Raw genomic sequence first — 19,457 nt, 5'->3', positions numbered from 1 at the left:
ACTGTAACAGGGATAGCGGATAACAGATATTTGCATATGGCTGTAGGTGGGCCCCTAGAGTCAGTTCTCCCTGTGGGCCCCAGACACCCCAGTCCGACCCTGTATAGCGCCAACATATTCCGCAGCGCTTTACAATTCAGACAATTTACAGACATTACGGGCACTATCTCCATTGGGGCTCACAATCTAAATTCCCTATCAGTATATCTTTGGAGTGTGGGAGGAAACCGGAGAACCCGGAGGAAACCCACGCAAACACAGGGAGAACATACAAACTCCTTGCAGATGTTGTCCTTGGTGGGATTTGAACCCAGGACCCCAGCACTGCAAGGCTGCAATGCTAACCACTGAGCCACCATACAGTGCTAACCACTGAGCCACCGTGCTGCCCTGGGGGGAAAAAACAATGGCAAAAATTTCAAAAATAGCTTTAATACAAAATCTAATTTAATAAAGACAATAGGTCATTTTATGATGATCACTTCCATTTAAGGTCAGATCAGGATAACATGTAATTTGATAAATCCATCCAGTATGAATCAGTCCCTAGTCACAATGTGTCACTATAATAAAAAAAGAACCAACCGACTTGTATATTCTGTTCTCATGCTGTTGTCACGTTGCTTATCCTCAGGGCCGAATCCATGCAATTAAACACCTAATGACAGTATTAATGCCACAATAAGTGCGGTACTTTGGGTCTCTCTAAGGAAGTCACAACTAAAGCTGGGCATACACTCAAACTTGATTTTACCTGGATATCCTTAGGGTAGGCCATCAATGTCTGATCAGTGGGGGGTGCGACACCCGGCGATCAGCTGTTCCCGATGTCGACTATACAGCTCCATCGAATGTATAGTGGCCACGGCCGGGTACTGCACATCCGCCATGCTATACAGCTCCATCGAACGTATAGTGGCCACGGCCAGGTACTGCACATCCGCCATGCTATACAGCTCCATCGAACGTATAGTGGCCACGCCAGGTACTGCACATCCACCATGCTATACAGCTCCATCGAATGTATAGTGGCCACGGCCAGGTACTGCACATCCGCCATGCTATACAGCTCCATCGAATGTATAGTGGCCACGGCCGGGTACTGCACATTCGCCATGCTATACAGCTCCATCGAATGTATAGTGGCCACGGCCAGGTACTGCACATCCGCCATGCTATACAGCTCCATCAAATGTATAGTGGCCATGGCCAGGTACTGCACATTCGCCATGCATACAGCTCCATCGAATGTATAGTGGCCACGGCTAGGTACTGCACATCTGCCATGCTATACAGGTCCATCGAATGTATAGTGGCCACGGCCAGCTACTGCATATCCGCCATGCTATACAGTTCCTTCAAATGTATAGTGGCCACAGCCGGGTACTGCACATCTGCCATGCTATACAGCTCCATCGAATGTATAGTGGCCACGGCCAGGTACTGCACATCCGCCATGCTATACAGCTCCATCAAATGTATAGTGGCCACGGCCAGGTACTGCACATCCGCCATGCTATACAGCTCCATCAAATGTATAGTGGCCATGGCCAGGTACTGCACATCCGCCATGCTATACAGCTGCATCGAATGTATAGTGGCCACGGGCAGGTACTGCACATCCGCCATGCTATACAGCTCCATCAAATGTATAGTGGCCACGGCCGGGTACTGCACATCCGCCATGCTATACAGCTCCATCGAATGTATAGTGGCCACGGCCAGGTACTGCACATACGCCATGGTATACAGGTCCATCGAATGTATAGTGGCCACGGCCAGGTACTGCACATACGCCATGGTATACAGGTCCATCGAATGTATAGTGGCCACGGCCAGGTACTGCACATCCGCCATGCTATACAGCTCCATCAAATGTATAGTGGCCACGGCCAGGTACTGCATATCCGCCATGCTATACAGCTCCATCGAATGTATAGTGGCCACGGCCAGGTACTGCATATCCGCCATGCTATACAGCTCCATCAAATGTATAGTGGCCACGGCCAGGTACTGCACATCCGCCATGCTATACAGCTCCATCGAATGTATAGTGGCCACGGCCAGGTACTGCACATCCGCCATGCTATACAGCTCCTTCAAATGTATAGTGGCCACAGCCGGGTACTGCACATCCGCCATGCTATACAGCTCCATCGAATGTATAGTGGCCACGGCCGGGTACTGCACATCCGCCATCTAATCAAATAAATAAGGGGAGGATGTGCAGTACCCAGTCGCGGCCACTATTCCACTGATGGAGCTGTGCTATGCAGCTCTATAACTGAGCACTTCTGGCCAATGCCAACAACAAAAATTGCTGTTTTTTTTTCTTGTTTAATTGCTTGGATTTGGCCCAGAGGATAGGCATACAACGTGACAACACATTTTTTCAATTCCATCCCATTTGGAATTTTTTTTTCTTATTTTTTTTAGTAAATTGAATGGTGTCATTGAAAACAATCTGCAAAAAAAAAAATCCTGAAGTTGACGGAAAAATTAAAAAAAATTATGGCTCTAGAAAAAAAGTGCAAAAATTAAAAATCAAGGAGTATTAAAAATAAGGGGTAATAGCATAATTACTTTGACCCTAAAGAAAAATCCTATTTCCATGGTGTTATGACAGTGACAAGAATGTGAAAGTTTCACCCCAGTGTTCGGTTTTTATGTATTGGAAAAGTACTTAGCGAAATGTGATCCTCCCCCCAATGATTGATGTGGTGCGTTCGGCCATCGCAGCCCCCTGCCTAAGGGCTCTTCATGCACACCGCTTTCCCTCTGGCCCATGGAGGATGATTGTAGGTCTCATCTGTTGACGTTGTTGATGGCATCAGTCATCAATACCTCCCAGCTAATTGCATATCACAGGGATCTTGATGAATCCTGCAGGACACAATGCCGGATTATCCTGCTAATTCCTGTCCGCGGGAGGCAAGGTATTCATTTTAATAGACACTTTTACAATTCTTTCATTTAAGGTTTTTTTTCTGCTGTCAAATACAGTCCTAGGGAAATTGATAAACAGCACCACCCCTGCCCATGGGTTGTGTCTGGCATTGCAGCTCAGCTCCACTGAAGTGAATGAGCCTGAGCTGCAGTACCACTAACAACCTGCAGAGAGTTATGGCGCTGTTTATGAAAAAAAAACAAAAACTTTTTTTTTTAAACCCATAACAACCTTATTAATGGCTGCAAGATTGGTGATTATTATATAATTGATAGGGACTAACCTGGTAGCAAAACTGTACATGGGAGGTGTTACCGTATGTTTTCTGGCATTCATTATTTCATTTTTTATCTAACTCTTGTAAACTCACTAAAGGGGTATTCCCATCGCCAAGATCCTATCCCAATATGTAGTAGAAGTAATAATATTAATATCAGCAAATACCACCAATTAGAAATGTAGTATAGTTCTCCTGATAAGCTATGCTGCTTACCCCATATGCAGGGCATTGCAGTAGTTTAGGTATCCATGGTTACAACCATTCATATAGTGACAGTTAGTTGCCAGTGGCCATAACCATTGCTAGCTAAGCCATGGGGTAAGCGACATAGCTTATCAGGAGAACTGTACTACATTTCTAATTAGAGGTATTTGCTAATATTATTAGGCCTACTATATATTGGGATAGGATCTTGGAGATGGGAATACCCCTTTAAATCTGTGCCTACTGTGCGATGCTTCTATTGTTTTATCTACTTTCTTTTCTGACTCCCCAGTATTCATGCAGGCTCTGTTCAGCTGAGCGTGCATGTGTTTTCAATGTGAAGAGGGGATAAGCTTCTGCCATACATGGGTAGGGACTTATTCCCTAAGAGAGCAAAAGGATGTGGCATGAGCATTTAACAAGCTTGGCCAAATTTGCCAGAGTTTTCTAAAAGAGTGATTTAAAGAGTAACTAAACTTTCAGGTGTTTTTTTTAAATAATTTTGTTCTAAAACTTTGCAAATTACTTTCTTTGGGATTTGTCTTCATGCCTGTAAAAAAATTGCATGTAAGTGGCTTCCAAACTCTGGCTTTTCCCCAGTCTATTTGCCTGCGATTGATACCAGAACATGCTCATGTGGAGTACAGATGATGGCAATGATGGGTCAGCCCCTGTCTTCTCCTCCTGAGTGTTCTGTTCTGCTTATTAGCCCATACTCATGTGGAGTACAGATGATGGCAATGATGGGTCAGCCCCTGTCTTCTCCTCCTGAGTGTTCTGTTCTGCTTATTAGCCCATACTCATGTGGAGTACAGATGATGGCACTGATGGGGCAGCCCCTGTCTCCTCCTGAGTGTTCTGCTTATTAGCCCATACTCATGTGGAGTACAGATGGTGGCAGTGATGGATCAGCCCCTGTCTCCTCCTCTGAGTGTTCTGCTTATTAGCACATAGTCATGTGGAGTACAGATGATGGCAGTTATGGGTCAGCCCCTTTCTCCTCCTCTGAGTATTCTGCTTATTAGAACATACTTATGTGGAGTACAGATGATGGCACTGATGGATCAGCTCCTGTGTCCTCCTCTGAGTGTTCTGCTTATTAGCACATTCTCATCTGGGGTACAGATGATGGCAGTGATGGGTTAGCCCCTGTCTCCTCCTCTGAGTATTCTGCTTATTAGAACATACTTATGTGGAGTACAGATGATGGCAGTGATGGCTCAGCCCCTGTCTCCTCCTCTGAGTGTTCTGCTTGTTAGCACATACTCATGTGGAGTACAGATGATGGCAGTGATGGCTCAGCCTGTCTCCTCCTCTGAGTGATCTGTTTATCAGAACAATCTCCTGCAGCAGCTGATCCCCAAATTTAGTGACACAGGTGCTGACCCATCACTGCAATCATCTGTACTCCACATGAGTACATTTTCATATTAATGACTGAAGGCAGGTGAATAAACTGGAGAAAATATGCATCTTGGAAGCCGCTTACATGCAATTTTTTTTTTTCTGTTATTTCTGCTCATCATTGGGACGATGGAATACTAGGAACAGCCTGGAGCCGAGGTCGGAGCAGTTTCCAGACCCCTTATTTAAGGAAGACAACCCTTTACATAATATCCATTCATGGAGGGTTAGACACTGCAGAGGGCACCTTGTAATCACTGACCAGTAATGTGAATAAGGATCTGGTTGTGCCGCCCATTCTCATTGTCGTTGTGTGAATCAGACATTTTTGGAATGACTGCTTTCTATATAATGTGCATCCATTGTGACACATTGTCCGCTCACTTTCTTCGGATGACAACAGGAAATACGTCCGGGTGGATAAAAAAAAAAATACGTCATCATTAATTATGATCCTTGTCCAAGTCATCTCTCACTCAGTAAAGATGATCCCTCCTGCACCTGCGGGCTCGGTTGTGCGTGTGTTGTCAATGTCGAGGGTAGTAAGCCGCTGCCAGAACGCTCTGACATCAGCTTATCTGCCCTAGACATAAGGATCGGGCTGCAGAAAGTCAACACGCCCGATCCTTAAGATTGCTCCCATACATATAATGTCAACCGAACCCAGGTTCGGCCGGCATCTAATGTGTATGGGGGCCCCTGACACATGAGTTAAGGATCTGACGTATCCAATTTCGGACTGCCAATTCTTTTGTTCTTTGAAATAAGCCGCCGCCAGAGATGTTCAGCAGCAGCTCTACCTTGGAGAGCACAGGAGCGCCAGTCAGAGAGTCGGAAGAGATAGCTATCGATAGAAATCGGTCAAGCCATTGTTCGGCTGACAGCCATCTAAAGGGGTCTTTACATCAGACATTGTCCGAACACGTCACACTGGCCACCTTTATTCCCTCTGTAGGATCCTTGTAGTGGAAGTTCCATTAGAATCTATTGTCTATGATACTTCCATTTGAGGAAATCCAGACTACCTAGGGGATTATGGAGGTATAATCCATTAGGGAAATTAGGTGCAAAGAATGTCTCCTTTAAAGAGTCCTTTAAGTATTTTAACAGGAGTGCATCCAGGGGGGATATCTTGAAGATCCTGGATCTAAATCCAATAGCTACCCGTCACCCCACCTCCTAACCAACGGGGGCTTCTCGTTCCACTAAATGTCATTATATCACATTATATAAGTGAGATGTACGGTATGGAAATCAAACGTTCATTTTCTCAGTTTGTTGAAAGGACGTGGAGCTTTTATTCTCCTTTGGTGGTGGAGGGTGTTTGATGGTGGGAAGAGACAACCACTTTGCTTGCAGCAAAATGTAGAGGATGTCATTTCACCTCCACCTTGTGGAGACGCAATATGGACTTTACAAATGATTGGAACCGCAAGTTCTCTTTTAATCACAAGGGTGTTTCTTTATCCTTCAGTGTATCACGTCTCTCGTAAGTCTTCTCAGAGATGGTCCCTACAAATGGTGACCTTCACTTCTCCGGACGCCCAGGTGGCTTATAGATGGGTGCAGGCCATCCAGAAGAAAACGTCTGAGATCGGTAAGATGAACATCACTCATGATAAACTGTATGAAATCAATCTTTAATTACTGATAGCCCTATACATAATATTCAGAGATTCGGCCAACCCTGGACAATTGATCATCAGAGGAGTTAAGGATTCAGATTGCTGACCGCTTTGTTCTCCCCGGAGATAAGCTGCCGGCACAGATGCTTTCTCATAGAGAACACAGGAGCACTCAGCCGGCCAAGATGGCCGATGCCTAAACCAACCATGATTCAACCGGAAGCCAGCATGAGATTCATGAGAAAGGTAGAACCTTGGAGGCAAATAGGGCTAAATCTTGACCATACTCATGAGATCGCTGCTGGCCGAACGTTTGTTCAGTCGACAGCTCGTCTGACTCCTCCATTCGGCTTGGCCAACGATCACATATATTCAATGGTACAGAGGAAAGAAAGTCGTTGCCAGACACCTGTCATCAGCTTATCGCCCCTGAAAACAAATTAAATTCCAACTGCCCCATCCGTCTCTCGTCAGGAAGCCCCCATATATGTCAGGTCGAGGAGTTGGGTGACTCTGATCTCATGTGTATTGAAGCCTTTAGATACAAATAAGCCATACCATTCCTGGCCATTTACCCAACTCCCCAAGGAGCAAACCAAAGCCTCCCAGTATTTATCAGTGTATAGCGGTATTATTAAGAACTGAACTACTAGGTAGAAACTAAGTATATGGCAGTATTATGTGCTTTAAGTACTATTTGGTTATGGCATGTTATCTGTGTACTATATGGTGGTATTATGTGGCCTGTTTATGGAAGTATTATCTTGGCAGTGCATGGCATTAAGGTGGCGGTAAAATTTTGGCACTATATGGCGATAAAGTGGTATTATGCAAGCTATGATGTCTGTCATATGATATTTTTTTAATGAAAAAAAAAATTATTTGGTTTCAATACAGAAAATGTCTATAGTAACAAGTGAAGTATTTCCGGGCGGTGATGGCTCATGGCTATGTCATGCCGGCTGTAATGTATAGTATTTTTACTTTTTTTTCTTCTACAGAATACAGACTGCTGTACACAGTGGCCTGTACGCTGATGTACCTGCAGATTTGGAAAAGCATTTCCCCGCTGTTGCCTTGTGCTGTTATCAGATCCTTGTATTTTTGGAAGGCATGGTGTCCTATATAAAGCCAAGATGGAAAAGTGCTGACTTACCCTATGAGTGTTTATTACTATGCGGGCTTTTCTTTATGCATATTTGTTCTGGTTATCCTGGTATAACTCTGATGACCTGATACGGCGTCTCTGTAACCGGCAATATAGTTTTATATGATGTGTGACAAAGTCCGGCATACTGTGTCCTCAGCACTGCACCTTGTCATAAATCTCTCCTTTGGTGACAGGATACCCGAGGCCAAAGAAACTTCTCGTGTTCATTAACCCGTATGGAGGTCGTGGGAAAGCCTCCAGAATTTACTACAGTAAAATAAGCCACCTCTTCCTGCTGGCGGGAATCCAGACTGATGTGATCGGTAAGGGTCTATAGTATAAAATCACATGGAACTTAAAGGGATTTTTTTTCCCATAGATTGATTGTCTATCCTTAATGTGGGTCAAGCTGCTGGGACAGCGCCACGAATATGGTTGTGACTGTGCCAATGCACTTTATGACCTGCAGTACCAGGCACAGCCACAATTGTGTGTGGCGCTACGCCCGGAGTGATTCAACTCCATTATCCAGGGATCAAATATTGTTAGCTCAAAATAAAAATGTATTTTTTGCCTTTAAGGGCATCTCCTATTACTTTCCTCCCAACCCGAATTATTAAACTTGTATATCAAATCGAAAAATTTGAATTTTTTCAATTTTCATTCTATTTTTTTTTTTTTTTCATTTTTAGAAACGACTCGAGCAAATCATGCCAGAGACTATATTTTGGATGCAGATCTATGGACATACGATGGGTAAGTAAACCTTTCCACCACGTGTGATCACAGTGGTCATACGCTCTGCGATATCCACCCTATAACATCGCATTTTCCCAGGGTGGTTTGTGTCGGAGGCGACGGCATGTTTAGCGAATTGCTCCATGGACTGGTGAGACGTACGCAGAGCGACAGCGGAGTTTGTGAAGACAAGGACGACGCAAAACTTACGCCATGCAACCTACGGATTGGAATCATACCGGCTGGTGAGAGTCACAGCTGTAATATACAGGAAGAGTCCACCTTACCTGCAATTTTTGCATTTTTACAGATCCATCATTATCATTAAAACTTATAATTTTGTAAAATGGTTTGAAATACTACTGCATTCAAAATAGAAAATTCAGGAAACTTTGATCAAAAATCTCTCACCGTTTTGTGTACACAGCTTCCATACTGACTGATGCCTGTCCATGGTGACTGTGCAGTCTAATCCCCCAGTCATGCACTACTCTTTTCTAGCTGACCTCTCGTCTTGCTAAATTAGAGATAGTAGAAGGAAAAAAAAGTGCATGTCACTTCCTTGATGCCGCTCTTGACGGAATCCATCCCAAACTTGGCACAGTCTAATCAGAAGGCTGCAAAAAAAAAATGATTCAGGAAATTATTTTTTTTACCAAAATGCTTCAAAACCTCTTCAGGAAGCTGAAAAGTCCTTCAAAAATTCTCCAAAGAAGAAAGCTGTTTCCACTAAAAAAAACCCTGATTTTTCTTGCTGAATTTTCAGAGTGGAAATTCTCAGAGTTTTTTTTTTAATTTGCTTGTTTTTCATATTAGATTTATTGTAGTTATTTTTAGTGATGGCCTATCCTTAGGTTACGTTGCCAATACATGATCTGTGAGGATGTGACACCCAGCACCACCCACGTGCCTGCCGGAAGTTCTCAGGTTGCTGTCGAAACACAACAGCGCCATCATTTCTATAGTGGTCATGGCCGGGTACTGCAGATCCACCTCTTATTCATTTGATCTGCAGTAACCGGCCACCACTGGCTAGATCTGATCAGCGAGGGTGCCGGGTGTCGCACTCCCACTGATCAGATATTGATGGCCTATTCTAAGGGTAAGCCATCAATAAAAAAAAAAAAAAAAAAAGTACTGGCCAACCCCTTTAAAGTAAAACAAAACATGGGTTTCAAAGAAAGATGTGTATACTCCCACAATGAGAAACTCTCCACAAGGAAAACGTTACCCCTTACCTCAGTCCAGAGCCTCTCACCTAGCCAAATCAGTTCTCATACTTTGCACTGATGAGGGGCAACAGCCCGAAATATCGTGTCTGCAAATTGAGATTCTGATTTGGCTTTTATCCTAAGTCATATTGCACGACTCGTTAAAGGGTCTCGATTGTGACTTGTAGGAATGCTGCTTCCAATAGGTGGCGCTATAGAGTTCAAGTCCTCTTCATCTCAAAAGAGGCAATTTGCATAATAAAGATGTGTATAGGAATCCAATGAAGAATGGCCATCTTGGTTCTCCTCCTTGTATGATAACTATCCCTCTGTTTCCTTGTCTCCAGGATCTACGGATTGTGTATGTTTTGCAACAATGGGAATCAATGACCCGGTGACGTCAGCTCTGCACATTATCATCGGTACGTCAGGATAAAATCACTGACTGATGAGATATCCAGCTCTGAATAATGGACGTTATAGAAATAGATCTCAACACTTCTTATCTGGAGAAATTCCAGACTTCACACTTAAGTTTTTCTACTTGAATTTTTCTGGTTGAAAAATCCTCATCTAAAAACTGCTTTCAAAACACACGTGGTTTTTGGCTCAATTCTGTAAGAACATGTTTGGGTTTTTTGGTGTTATTTTGATGCATTTTTTTTTTTTTTTTTTTACTTTTTTTTAGTGTGGCTTTTAATGTGTTTTTAGATAAAATACTGAGTATCAATATAGCGTGCTTTTTGACCCGTTTCTACTGCAAAAACTGAAATAAAATTAAAAAAAAACACATTAAAAATGGGTGATTTTCAGCAAACGGAAAACATGCCAAAGAACTGACCTACATTAAAAAGCGCGACAGGCACAATAAATGGAGAAGTTGTTGCAGGCAGATATGAGACTTCGTAGATGTGGATTTTGGCATGGAATCCATTTAGTGTGAACATATCCTTAGATCCGCAACTTACTGAACCTGTAGGTTTTCATTAGTGCTCATTTTCAGGTTTTCCCCCCATGTGATAGACTCCATGCCTGTAGGGGGCAGTCATGCTGTGCTTCTAATCTCCTGCAAACGTTTGCTCTCCCCCTTAGAGGGCACCTTGCTGTAATTTATATAAGTAGTGTAATCAGCCTAAAAACCACGTGGCTACAAGGGGCAGGTAAAGGCAAGCATTTTCTGTGTCTTGTCCCCTGTTCTCTCCAGTTTGTTAGAATCACATTTATGACAATGTGTCATCAGGAAATGTTCTAATGTTTAAATCGGGTTTTTATCTTAAATGTTTTTTTTTCTAATTTTCATATCACTATTTATATTTGGAAAAAAAAATAGTAATTTTCACGCTGGTCACTAGGCTTAAAGGGGTTGTCCGGCCTTAGGGTACAAGTCTGCAGTCACTTGTATGTGACTGCAAACCTGTTAGTCCTCACAACATGCGCACTGCAGGCGCAGGACCGAAAGTATGCCAATTTGTATACATGCGGTCATTTGCCGACTAGACGTGCAACAAGTCTAGTCGGAATGTGGCCGGAAGTATGCAAATTGCATGACCGGACGCTCCCAGCGCCAGAGAATCCTCACAGCGCAGTGCACACGATGTGACGATTCACAAGCAAACAGTCACATAGAGTAACTGTAGACTTTTACCCCAAGGCTGGAGACCCCCTTTAATATTAGACTCCTACTTCCTGTTCTTTTCATGGCCATTTGAAGCAATAGACTGACTCAGACCCTGAGCATGCTCTAATCTGGGCAAAGGTAATTCTTATCTAAAGGGGACAAAAGGAGCTGTGACCTTTAGTTATAGTGAATAGTGAATCCTGTGTTATCCGCTCTATATAGTGGTATTAGTGGTCATTGCAATCTTGCTTGTGATAGCAATGAGGCTGCTGAAAGGTCATCAGTAAAGAACAGGAAATATGGGTCTAGTATTGGGTCTAGTGGCTGGTGTTAAAATTCAAGGAGTTTAGATAGATATGAGAGATCGATAGATATGGCAGATTTAACAAAAAAAAATGTAAGTAAAATACATAAAACAAAAGTAGATAATTTTCTGAATCCCTTTAACCCCTTCATAACCGGCAATACATAAGAAAAATAGATTGAAAAAAAAATTGGTATATTCGTAACTACAAAATGTTGTCAGGGCCCCAAGCTTCATCAAGGTTCCTAACCAGAGAATGTGTCATATCATACTTAATAAGACCCGTGAAAAGCCACGGTGAGATCCTTCTTCCGTCACCTGCATCTATAAAGGTTCCTAAACACTTAAAATGAAAGTGGGAGGACGACCCAAAGTCAGACTGCATCAGGCAATATTATTTTTTTGTTTTTTTTTCCCAATGATGCTTAGCAGTGGCCAAATACATCAAATAGGCCCCCACTGGTGTTTTGAACGATAACAAATATTCATCAGGAAGAGTTTTCAGCAATTTCCTTATCAGCAGAGGCAGGATAACAATGACAGGTAATACCTCTGTACACAGCTGATAACACAGGATCCACCAATCACAATGGACGATGTCACAGCTGCTCCCTCTCTCTTCACAATTCGTTTTGCACATGCTCATTAGATGCGTCAATACAAAAGAAAAAAAAAATAGAGTCTGGGTCCGTTCACATTGCGACTAATCTACATGTTTTGTTTACTGAAACAACAGGAATTTAAAGTCTAAAATACAACGGTGGCTGGTGTGCAAATTACAATAGTTCTAATTTTTATTTTTAACATGCATTGTGATATGGAAAAAAACGTTATCAATGACTAAACAAATACATATATATTTGTAAAAATAATGTTGATAGGTCAATTTTTAATGACATATTCCCTGTAAAACTGTCAGAAGTTCCCACCCAAATTGACAGAAACTACAAAAATAAAAAACTTAGTCAGTGGCCAACTTTCCAGAAACTAATGGACATGGCTTTCTTTTCTTGTAGGTGACACACAACCCCTGGATGTCTGCGCTTCATATCACAACGGACAACTCATGAGATATTCGGTGTCACTGATCGGCTATGGCTTTTTTGGGGATGTCCTGAAGGAGAGTGAAAGCATGCGCTGTGTGGGACCTATGCGATATGATCTAGCAGGTAAGAGTTGTCCATGGGTACAAGAAATGTAGAAATATTTGACGTCAAGTTATCATACGTGTCAAAAAGAAAAGGATCCACCCCCCATTGCAAATTCAGTGTATCAGTAAAATTTTAAAACTTTCTGCTATACAATAAAATTCCTGAACACAACTAATAATTCTGAGAAGTGGTTTCTCCAAATTCACCTCAAAATGTCTCTTTTACTGGATTACTGCAGTTTCATTCAGCCCCTAATGACAAGCATCTTTAGTAGATAGTAGCGCCCCTCCGGCTGTTATGACCTGCTGCACAGGTGATGAATAGCCAGACTCCAGCTTCTGGCAGCTATCCCAAGTCCATTCATCATAGGCAATAGCCTCCAGGTCACTAATATTCTTTGCTTGCTGTTGCCACCATCAAATTGAATGAAATACTTTTTAGGGGGGTTTAAGTTGGGTAACTGTGATAGCCTCTCCAGAATCTTCTGAAACCAAGATGTGGTTGACTTTGAGGTATGCTTGGGATCATTTTCCTGTTGGATGGTACAATGACGGCCAAGCTTAGACTTCCTGACAGACGGCATGATGTTTTCTTCTAGGAAATTCCTGATACTTGATTGTATCAATCTTGCCCTCCACAAACTGTAGGTTTTCAGAGCGAGAGGAAGAAAAGCAGCCCCAGAGCATCACTGGGTCACCGTCATGCTTCTCTGTAGGCATCACAGAGCCACCACCTTGCTTCACCTTAGGCATCACTGAGCAGCCATTTCACTGAAGGCGTCACTGAGCCACCAACATTTCACTGTATTCATAACCAGGGCCGGCTCCAGGTTTTTGTGGGCCCCGGGCGAAAGAGTCTCAGTGGCCCCTTTAAACACATACCACGATTCATGATGCGCAGACACCGCAGAGAAATATATATATATATATATATATATATATATATATATATATATATATATATATATATATATATATATATATATATAGTACAATGCCAAAGATTTCACATCTTACATTACATGAGCGATATCTATGGTAAATTCCCCAATAGCTCAGAAACCGGAGAATCCTCACAACGCACAGTGCAGACCAGACAATATAATCCTCCATACAGTATAATAGGCCTCACATAGTCCTCCATACAGTATAATGGCCCCACATAGTCCTCCATACAGTATAATCAGCCCACATAGTCCTCCATACAGTGTAATGAGCCCCACATAGTCCTCCATACAGTATAATGGCCCCATATAGTCTTCCATACAGTATAATGGCCCCATATAGTCCTCCATACAGTATTATGGGCCCCATATATTGCTCCATATAGAATAATGACCCCACATAGTCCTCCATACAGCATAATGGGCATCACATAGTCCTCCATACAGCATAATGGGCAACACATAGTCCTCCATACAGTATAATGGGCACCACATAGTCCTCCATCCAGTATAATGGGCACCACATAGTTCTCCATTCAGTATTATGGGCCCCATATATTGCTCCATACAGAATAATGGACCCAATATAATGCTCCATGCAGGATACTGGTCCCCATATAACGCTCCATGCAGGATACTGGTCCCCATATAACGCTCCATACAGGATACTGGTCTCCATATAACGCTCTATACAGGATACTGGTCCCCATATAACGCTCCATACAGGATACTGGTCCGCATATAACTCTCCATACAGGATACTGGTCCCCATATAACGCTCCATACAGGATACTGGCCCCCATATAACGCTCCATATAGGATACTGGCCCCCATATAACGCTCCATATAGGATACTGGCCCCCATATAATGCTTCATAAAGGATACTGGTCCCCATATAACGCTCCATACAGGATACTGATCCCCATATAACGCTCTATACAGGATACTGGTCCCCATATAATGCTCTATACAGGATGCTGGCCCCCATATAACGCTCCATACAGGATATTGGTCGCCATATAACACTCCATACAGGATACTGACCCCCTCATAACGCTCCATACAGGATACTAGCCCCCATATAACGCTCCACACAGCATACTGGCACCCACATAATGCCCCATGCAGGATGTCACTCCCCACCTCCTCTTCATAAAATGCCCCATGCAGGATGTCACTTGTTTCCCCCTACATATAATGCCCCATGCCTCCCCATACATATAAAAAAAAAATATCAAATACTCACCTCACTTCTCACCTGCTGCCGCTGCTCTGGACTCCTCATTGTCGCCGGCGTCTTCCCTCTCTGCGCTGTGATGGCTCAGGAGACAGCGCGGTGTACAGACGTCACTGCGCCCTCTGACCTGAGACGTCAAAGTGCAGCAGCCTCGGAAGAGACCGGAGCTGCTGCGGAGGCACGGGGAGAGGTAAGTATTGTGCCACCGGCTGCCGGGGCCCTAAGCAAGCGGGGGGGGGCGCTGGCACCGCACCAGCACCGCTCACGGGTCCCATAGTGTGCAGGGGTGCCTGACGGTGAGTGGCCCTCCCCGCCTGCACTTGCCTGGGTGCGGATGCCGGACCTGGGCATAACCAATCCATCGTCATGCTTCACTGTAAGGATCGCCCGAGTAACCATCATGCTTCACTGTAGGCAGGGGGTTCTTTTCAGCATATGCTTCATTATTTCTCTTCCTCTTTAAGTTCATGCTGAACTATATATCTTTTCATCATAGGCATAAGGATGGCACTTAGTAACAGATCATACAGAGGAACAGTTGAATTTCTGGAGGCTGAAGATAGCGACTCCAGCCCAAGAGACAACACTCGCTGCAGGACAGGGTAATAGTCACCATTCTCCACCCTCTTACATGTATTTGTGTACTGGGCAACATATTGCTACAGAAGGCAGGCTAACATATAACACATTACTTCCACGAGGACCATATTGTTCACATGTCTTAATTATTTTTAGGTGTCTTGTCTGTTCTGAATCATCAGAAAGATTCCGAGAGATGGCAGAAGAATCTCCAAGTAAGTCATGATGTTCTACTGATTGACTTTTCACTCCTTCATTGAGTTACATAATTGTCACTTGTAATTGGCTATAGTCTAATTTAATGGGATGGCGGGCTTTTAAGTAATAGTCCAGGTGGCAATAGGCCCAATATATATTGTGTTTTACACTTTCCAATCCAATTTGGTCACAAGAGCAAAGATTTTATAAGGGCACCAAATGTGATTGCAGTAAAAATGTAGTTGTGTTTTGTAGATTTAAAGTTTTTTTTTTCCAGGACTTTTATAATCAGTGTTCTACCCTCATCATAAGATATCAGATCGGTGGTACTTTGACTCCTGGGAACAGGGCTGGCACCAGCACTCGGAAAACCCGGGCGAGTGCTAAGACCCACTGTACCCCAAGGTCCCGTGCACACTGTGTGTATAGAGCGGGCACAGGAGCTGAGCCTGCTCCATACAGCACTGGTGCCAGCTGTGATGTACAGCTGGAACTTGAGTCTAATTGCTGTGATCGAGTTAGCTCGGATCACAGCAATCTAACTCCTTTTCTGCTGCTGGGTGGTAACCGAATCAGGCTGCTGTGATTACACCTAGATCTAATTACAGCAGTTTAAACCCTTAGATGCAGCTGTCGCTGTGAGAGATGCGTTTTAAGGGGTTTGAAATGTGGTGCTGATTTCATTATCATGGAAGCCAGGCGCCTACTTAAGATCCTCTGGCAAAAAAAAAAGCTAATAAACCAACAGCAAGAGGGAGATATAGAAGGCAAAGAAGAGCCTTGTGGGACTCAGTTGCCCAAGGGCCCATATAAACTGGAGCCAGCCCTGCCTAGTTTCCTTTGCCGAGCATCTGATTGAGGGGTCATGCATGGGACAGTGTGGGTCCTGATATTTCAAAGTAAAAAAAAAAAAGAACAAGGCATCAGATATAAGATATCAGATATAAGTAGAAAGCTTAATGGTTCTTTTCTTGTCTGGCAGTTTCTGACTCCGAAAACTGGAAGAAGGTGACCGGTTCCTTCTTGGCCATTAACATTACAGGAATGTCTAGTGCTTGCCCCAAGAGCCAAGATGGCTTGTCCCCGACGGCACACTTAGCCGATGGGACTGCTGACCTTATCCTAGTGCAGGAAAGCAGCACATTTCAGTTCCTGAGACACCTCAGCCGGCACACTAACCGCAAAGATCAGGTAAGTGGTGAGAATGTGGAACTGGTCTTGAGACATTCGTGGGGCCACCATGAGCCCTACACAATCTTATTTCTATCACACACTAATGAAATATTCTTTCCTGACAAGTTTGCTTTGCCCAACGTGGAGGTGCATCGGATCCGCGCGATGCGCTTCACCCCCGAAGAGCTTGATGAGGAAGAGACAATCCGTCGTCAGAAGAGGTTTTTAGTATGTCCATGCGAGAACTCAGCAGCCACCAGCACGTGGAACTGTGACGGAGAAATCCTGGACTGTTCACAGCTCAGTGTCAGGTGAGCGAGCGCAACCATTTAATGCCAACAACAGGCTTCTTGTCTTGTCAGTATAAGGCTAGGGCTACAGGTTGGGCCCAAGCCTTCACCTGGCCATCCACACTTGGCTGATTATTCGACCGACAGCTATCTTTCCCAACTCCCCATATACAGACATGCTCGGCTTGGTGTTGCGTTCCTATGTTCTCTAGAAGAGGGTTTCTTCCAGAACCTTCTGTCAGCATCTTATCTGCCAGCAGAACCGCCAAACATTATGCCATCCAACATAATCTGTTGGGAGGCCTCCATAGATGTTAGATGCCTACCCCAGCGGGTTTGGACGATTTTTTTTCTAACATAAGTGTTATAAGGACCTCTATTGGGGGGGTGGTAATTGATATTGTTAAACGCTGTTTTGCTTCCCCCCAAAAAAATGTAATAAAAATCGCTCAAAAAGTAATTTACTGCAAAATGGCTTCAATAAGAGCAACATTTTTTTTCCCTTTATAAAAGGTTTCAAAGACTAGCAAAAAATGATATCGTCGTAATAACGGTCCCAGAGAATAAAGTTATTATTTATTTCGATAAATGTATGGAAAAAAAAAAGGCATTATTGCTGGTTTTCTTATCATCCACCCATTACCCCCAAAAAATGCAACGCTTTAGAGGCATTTAAAAAAAAACAAACAGTCCTTATGTGGCTATATCTATATCTCTCATATATATATATATATATATCTATCTATATCTCTCTATATATATATATATATATCTATCTATATCTCTCTATATATATATATATATATCTCTATCTATATCTCTCTCTATATATATATATATATATATATATATATATAATGTGTGTGTATGTATGTAGATTATATATATATATATATATATATAATCTACATACATACATACACACACACACACACACACACACACATATATATATATATATATATATATATGCACATAAATATATATACACATACATACACATTATATATACACACACATATATATATTATTGGGATGTGAAGATGAAAAAAAAAAAGTGTGTATGTATATATATATATATATATATATATATATATGTGTATGTATGTATATATCTTGGTCACTGAGGAGTAGATTATGTACTTGTATAGGTACAGATATCATGTACATAGCGATGGCGGACTGATTTTTCACGTTCCTTCTTTTTCACTGCAGGGTACACCACCAGCTCATCCAATTGTTTGCTCGGGGGATTGAAGACACACAATTGAGGACAATTCCCTATATTTGCCCATAAAGGATTAAGCATACAGATGACACACGTGGCCATGAAGGCTGAAGTCTACTGCAAGCTGCTGGCACAGCAATCCCCGCTCACCACTGCTACCTGCGGGCCAGGCGCTGCCCGACACCAAGGATCTACAACTGCCGAGCTCCAAGTCTTCGCTAGGAAATACTACATCTCCAGCAACTTCGGGGTTAAGGAGCCTTAGATTATTTCAGTAGCCGATATTTAATCATTTACCCCATAATGGGGATCCTGATAGAGGTAAATGTTGCTAATTTATGAATGATGAAGATCCGTGACGAGCCTGGAGCTTGTAGGAAATATTTATGTGTGAAGGGTTAAAGAAATATCCTACCTTCCATCTCCGCCAGGGTAGGAGAGTTATTAATGATTTTTTTTGCATACTCACAACTGTCCTGACACACACTTGGCTAATAAATGAAATCTTCTGAATCAAAATTGTACAAGGCAGTTTTGATTCTGAGGAGTTCAATATAGATGCCTGTGATGGTGGTCGGGTTATGAAGATTATTAAAGGTATTGTCGGATAGAGCTCGTAAATACAAGCACTTTTGCAATTTACTTGTTGTTAAAATTCTCAGCCGTTCTTGAGATATTAACACTTTTCTTTTGTTTGTTTTTAGCTTGTTGCCCTAGAGACCGACCACCGCTGCTAGACAGCAGAACATGCGCAGTGCTTACAAGCTCTATTCTATTGAGCCGTTATGAAGCCGGCCAGGATCGCTGGGGCGCACTGTTCCCTCCTAATCCCGGGAGTGTTTACAAACTGGACAGCAGCGGTGGTCGGTCTCCTAGGCAACGAGAATGTAAACAAAAGAAAAGTATTAATAACTCAATAACGGCTGAAAATTTTAATTAGCAGCAAATTAAAAAATTGCTTGAATTTACAAGCTCTATCTGATAATATCCGTCTATGAAGATGGGGAATAACTCTTTAAATCCATTATGTCTTGAACAACTATTGTGTGATCTGGAGATTAGGAGTAGAAATTATGTCTGTTTTAATACATTCTCCCTTTTACAACCTTTTGTTGGTATTTTGATTTTGTTTAAAGGGGGTTCCACACTATTGCAAAATTAAATATATAAATATAA

At 42.8% G+C, this 19,457-nt stretch overlaps 1 protein-coding gene across 2 annotated transcripts in view; it reads left to right on the top strand.

Moving 5' to 3' along the window:
• The window catches only part of LOC141154268 (ceramide kinase-like), a 40,456-nt gene extending 20,999 nt beyond the window's left edge, over positions 1–19,457 (top strand). For both annotated transcript variants that reach the window (XM_073639912.1, XM_073639913.1), the window contains 11 exons: positions 6,310–6,432; positions 7,805–7,933; positions 8,303–8,366; positions 8,448–8,593; positions 9,907–9,981; positions 12,498–12,650; positions 15,310–15,415; positions 15,549–15,607; positions 16,573–16,781; positions 16,890–17,074; positions 18,269–19,457. In XM_073639912.1, coding sequence (XP_073496013.1) covers positions 6,310–6,432; positions 7,805–7,933; positions 8,303–8,366; positions 8,448–8,593; positions 9,907–9,981; positions 12,498–12,650; positions 15,310–15,415; positions 15,549–15,607; positions 16,573–16,781; positions 16,890–17,074; positions 18,269–18,350 — 1,331 coding nt within the window. In that variant the 3' untranslated portion in view covers positions 18,351–19,457. The remainder of the gene's footprint in view (positions 1–6,309; positions 6,433–7,804; positions 7,934–8,302; positions 8,367–8,447; positions 8,594–9,906; positions 9,982–12,497; positions 12,651–15,309; positions 15,416–15,548; positions 15,608–16,572; positions 16,782–16,889; positions 17,075–18,268) is intronic.

Source organism: Phyllobates terribilis, unplaced genomic scaffold, assembly GCF_046119375.1.
Source record: "Phyllobates terribilis strain yellow unplaced genomic scaffold, ASM4611937v1 Scaffold_7__3_contigs__length_470593459, whole genome shotgun sequence".
NCBI lineage: Eukaryota > Metazoa > Chordata > Amphibia > Anura > Dendrobatidae > Phyllobates > Phyllobates terribilis.
This window is presented reverse-complemented; position numbering and strand designations above follow the sequence as displayed.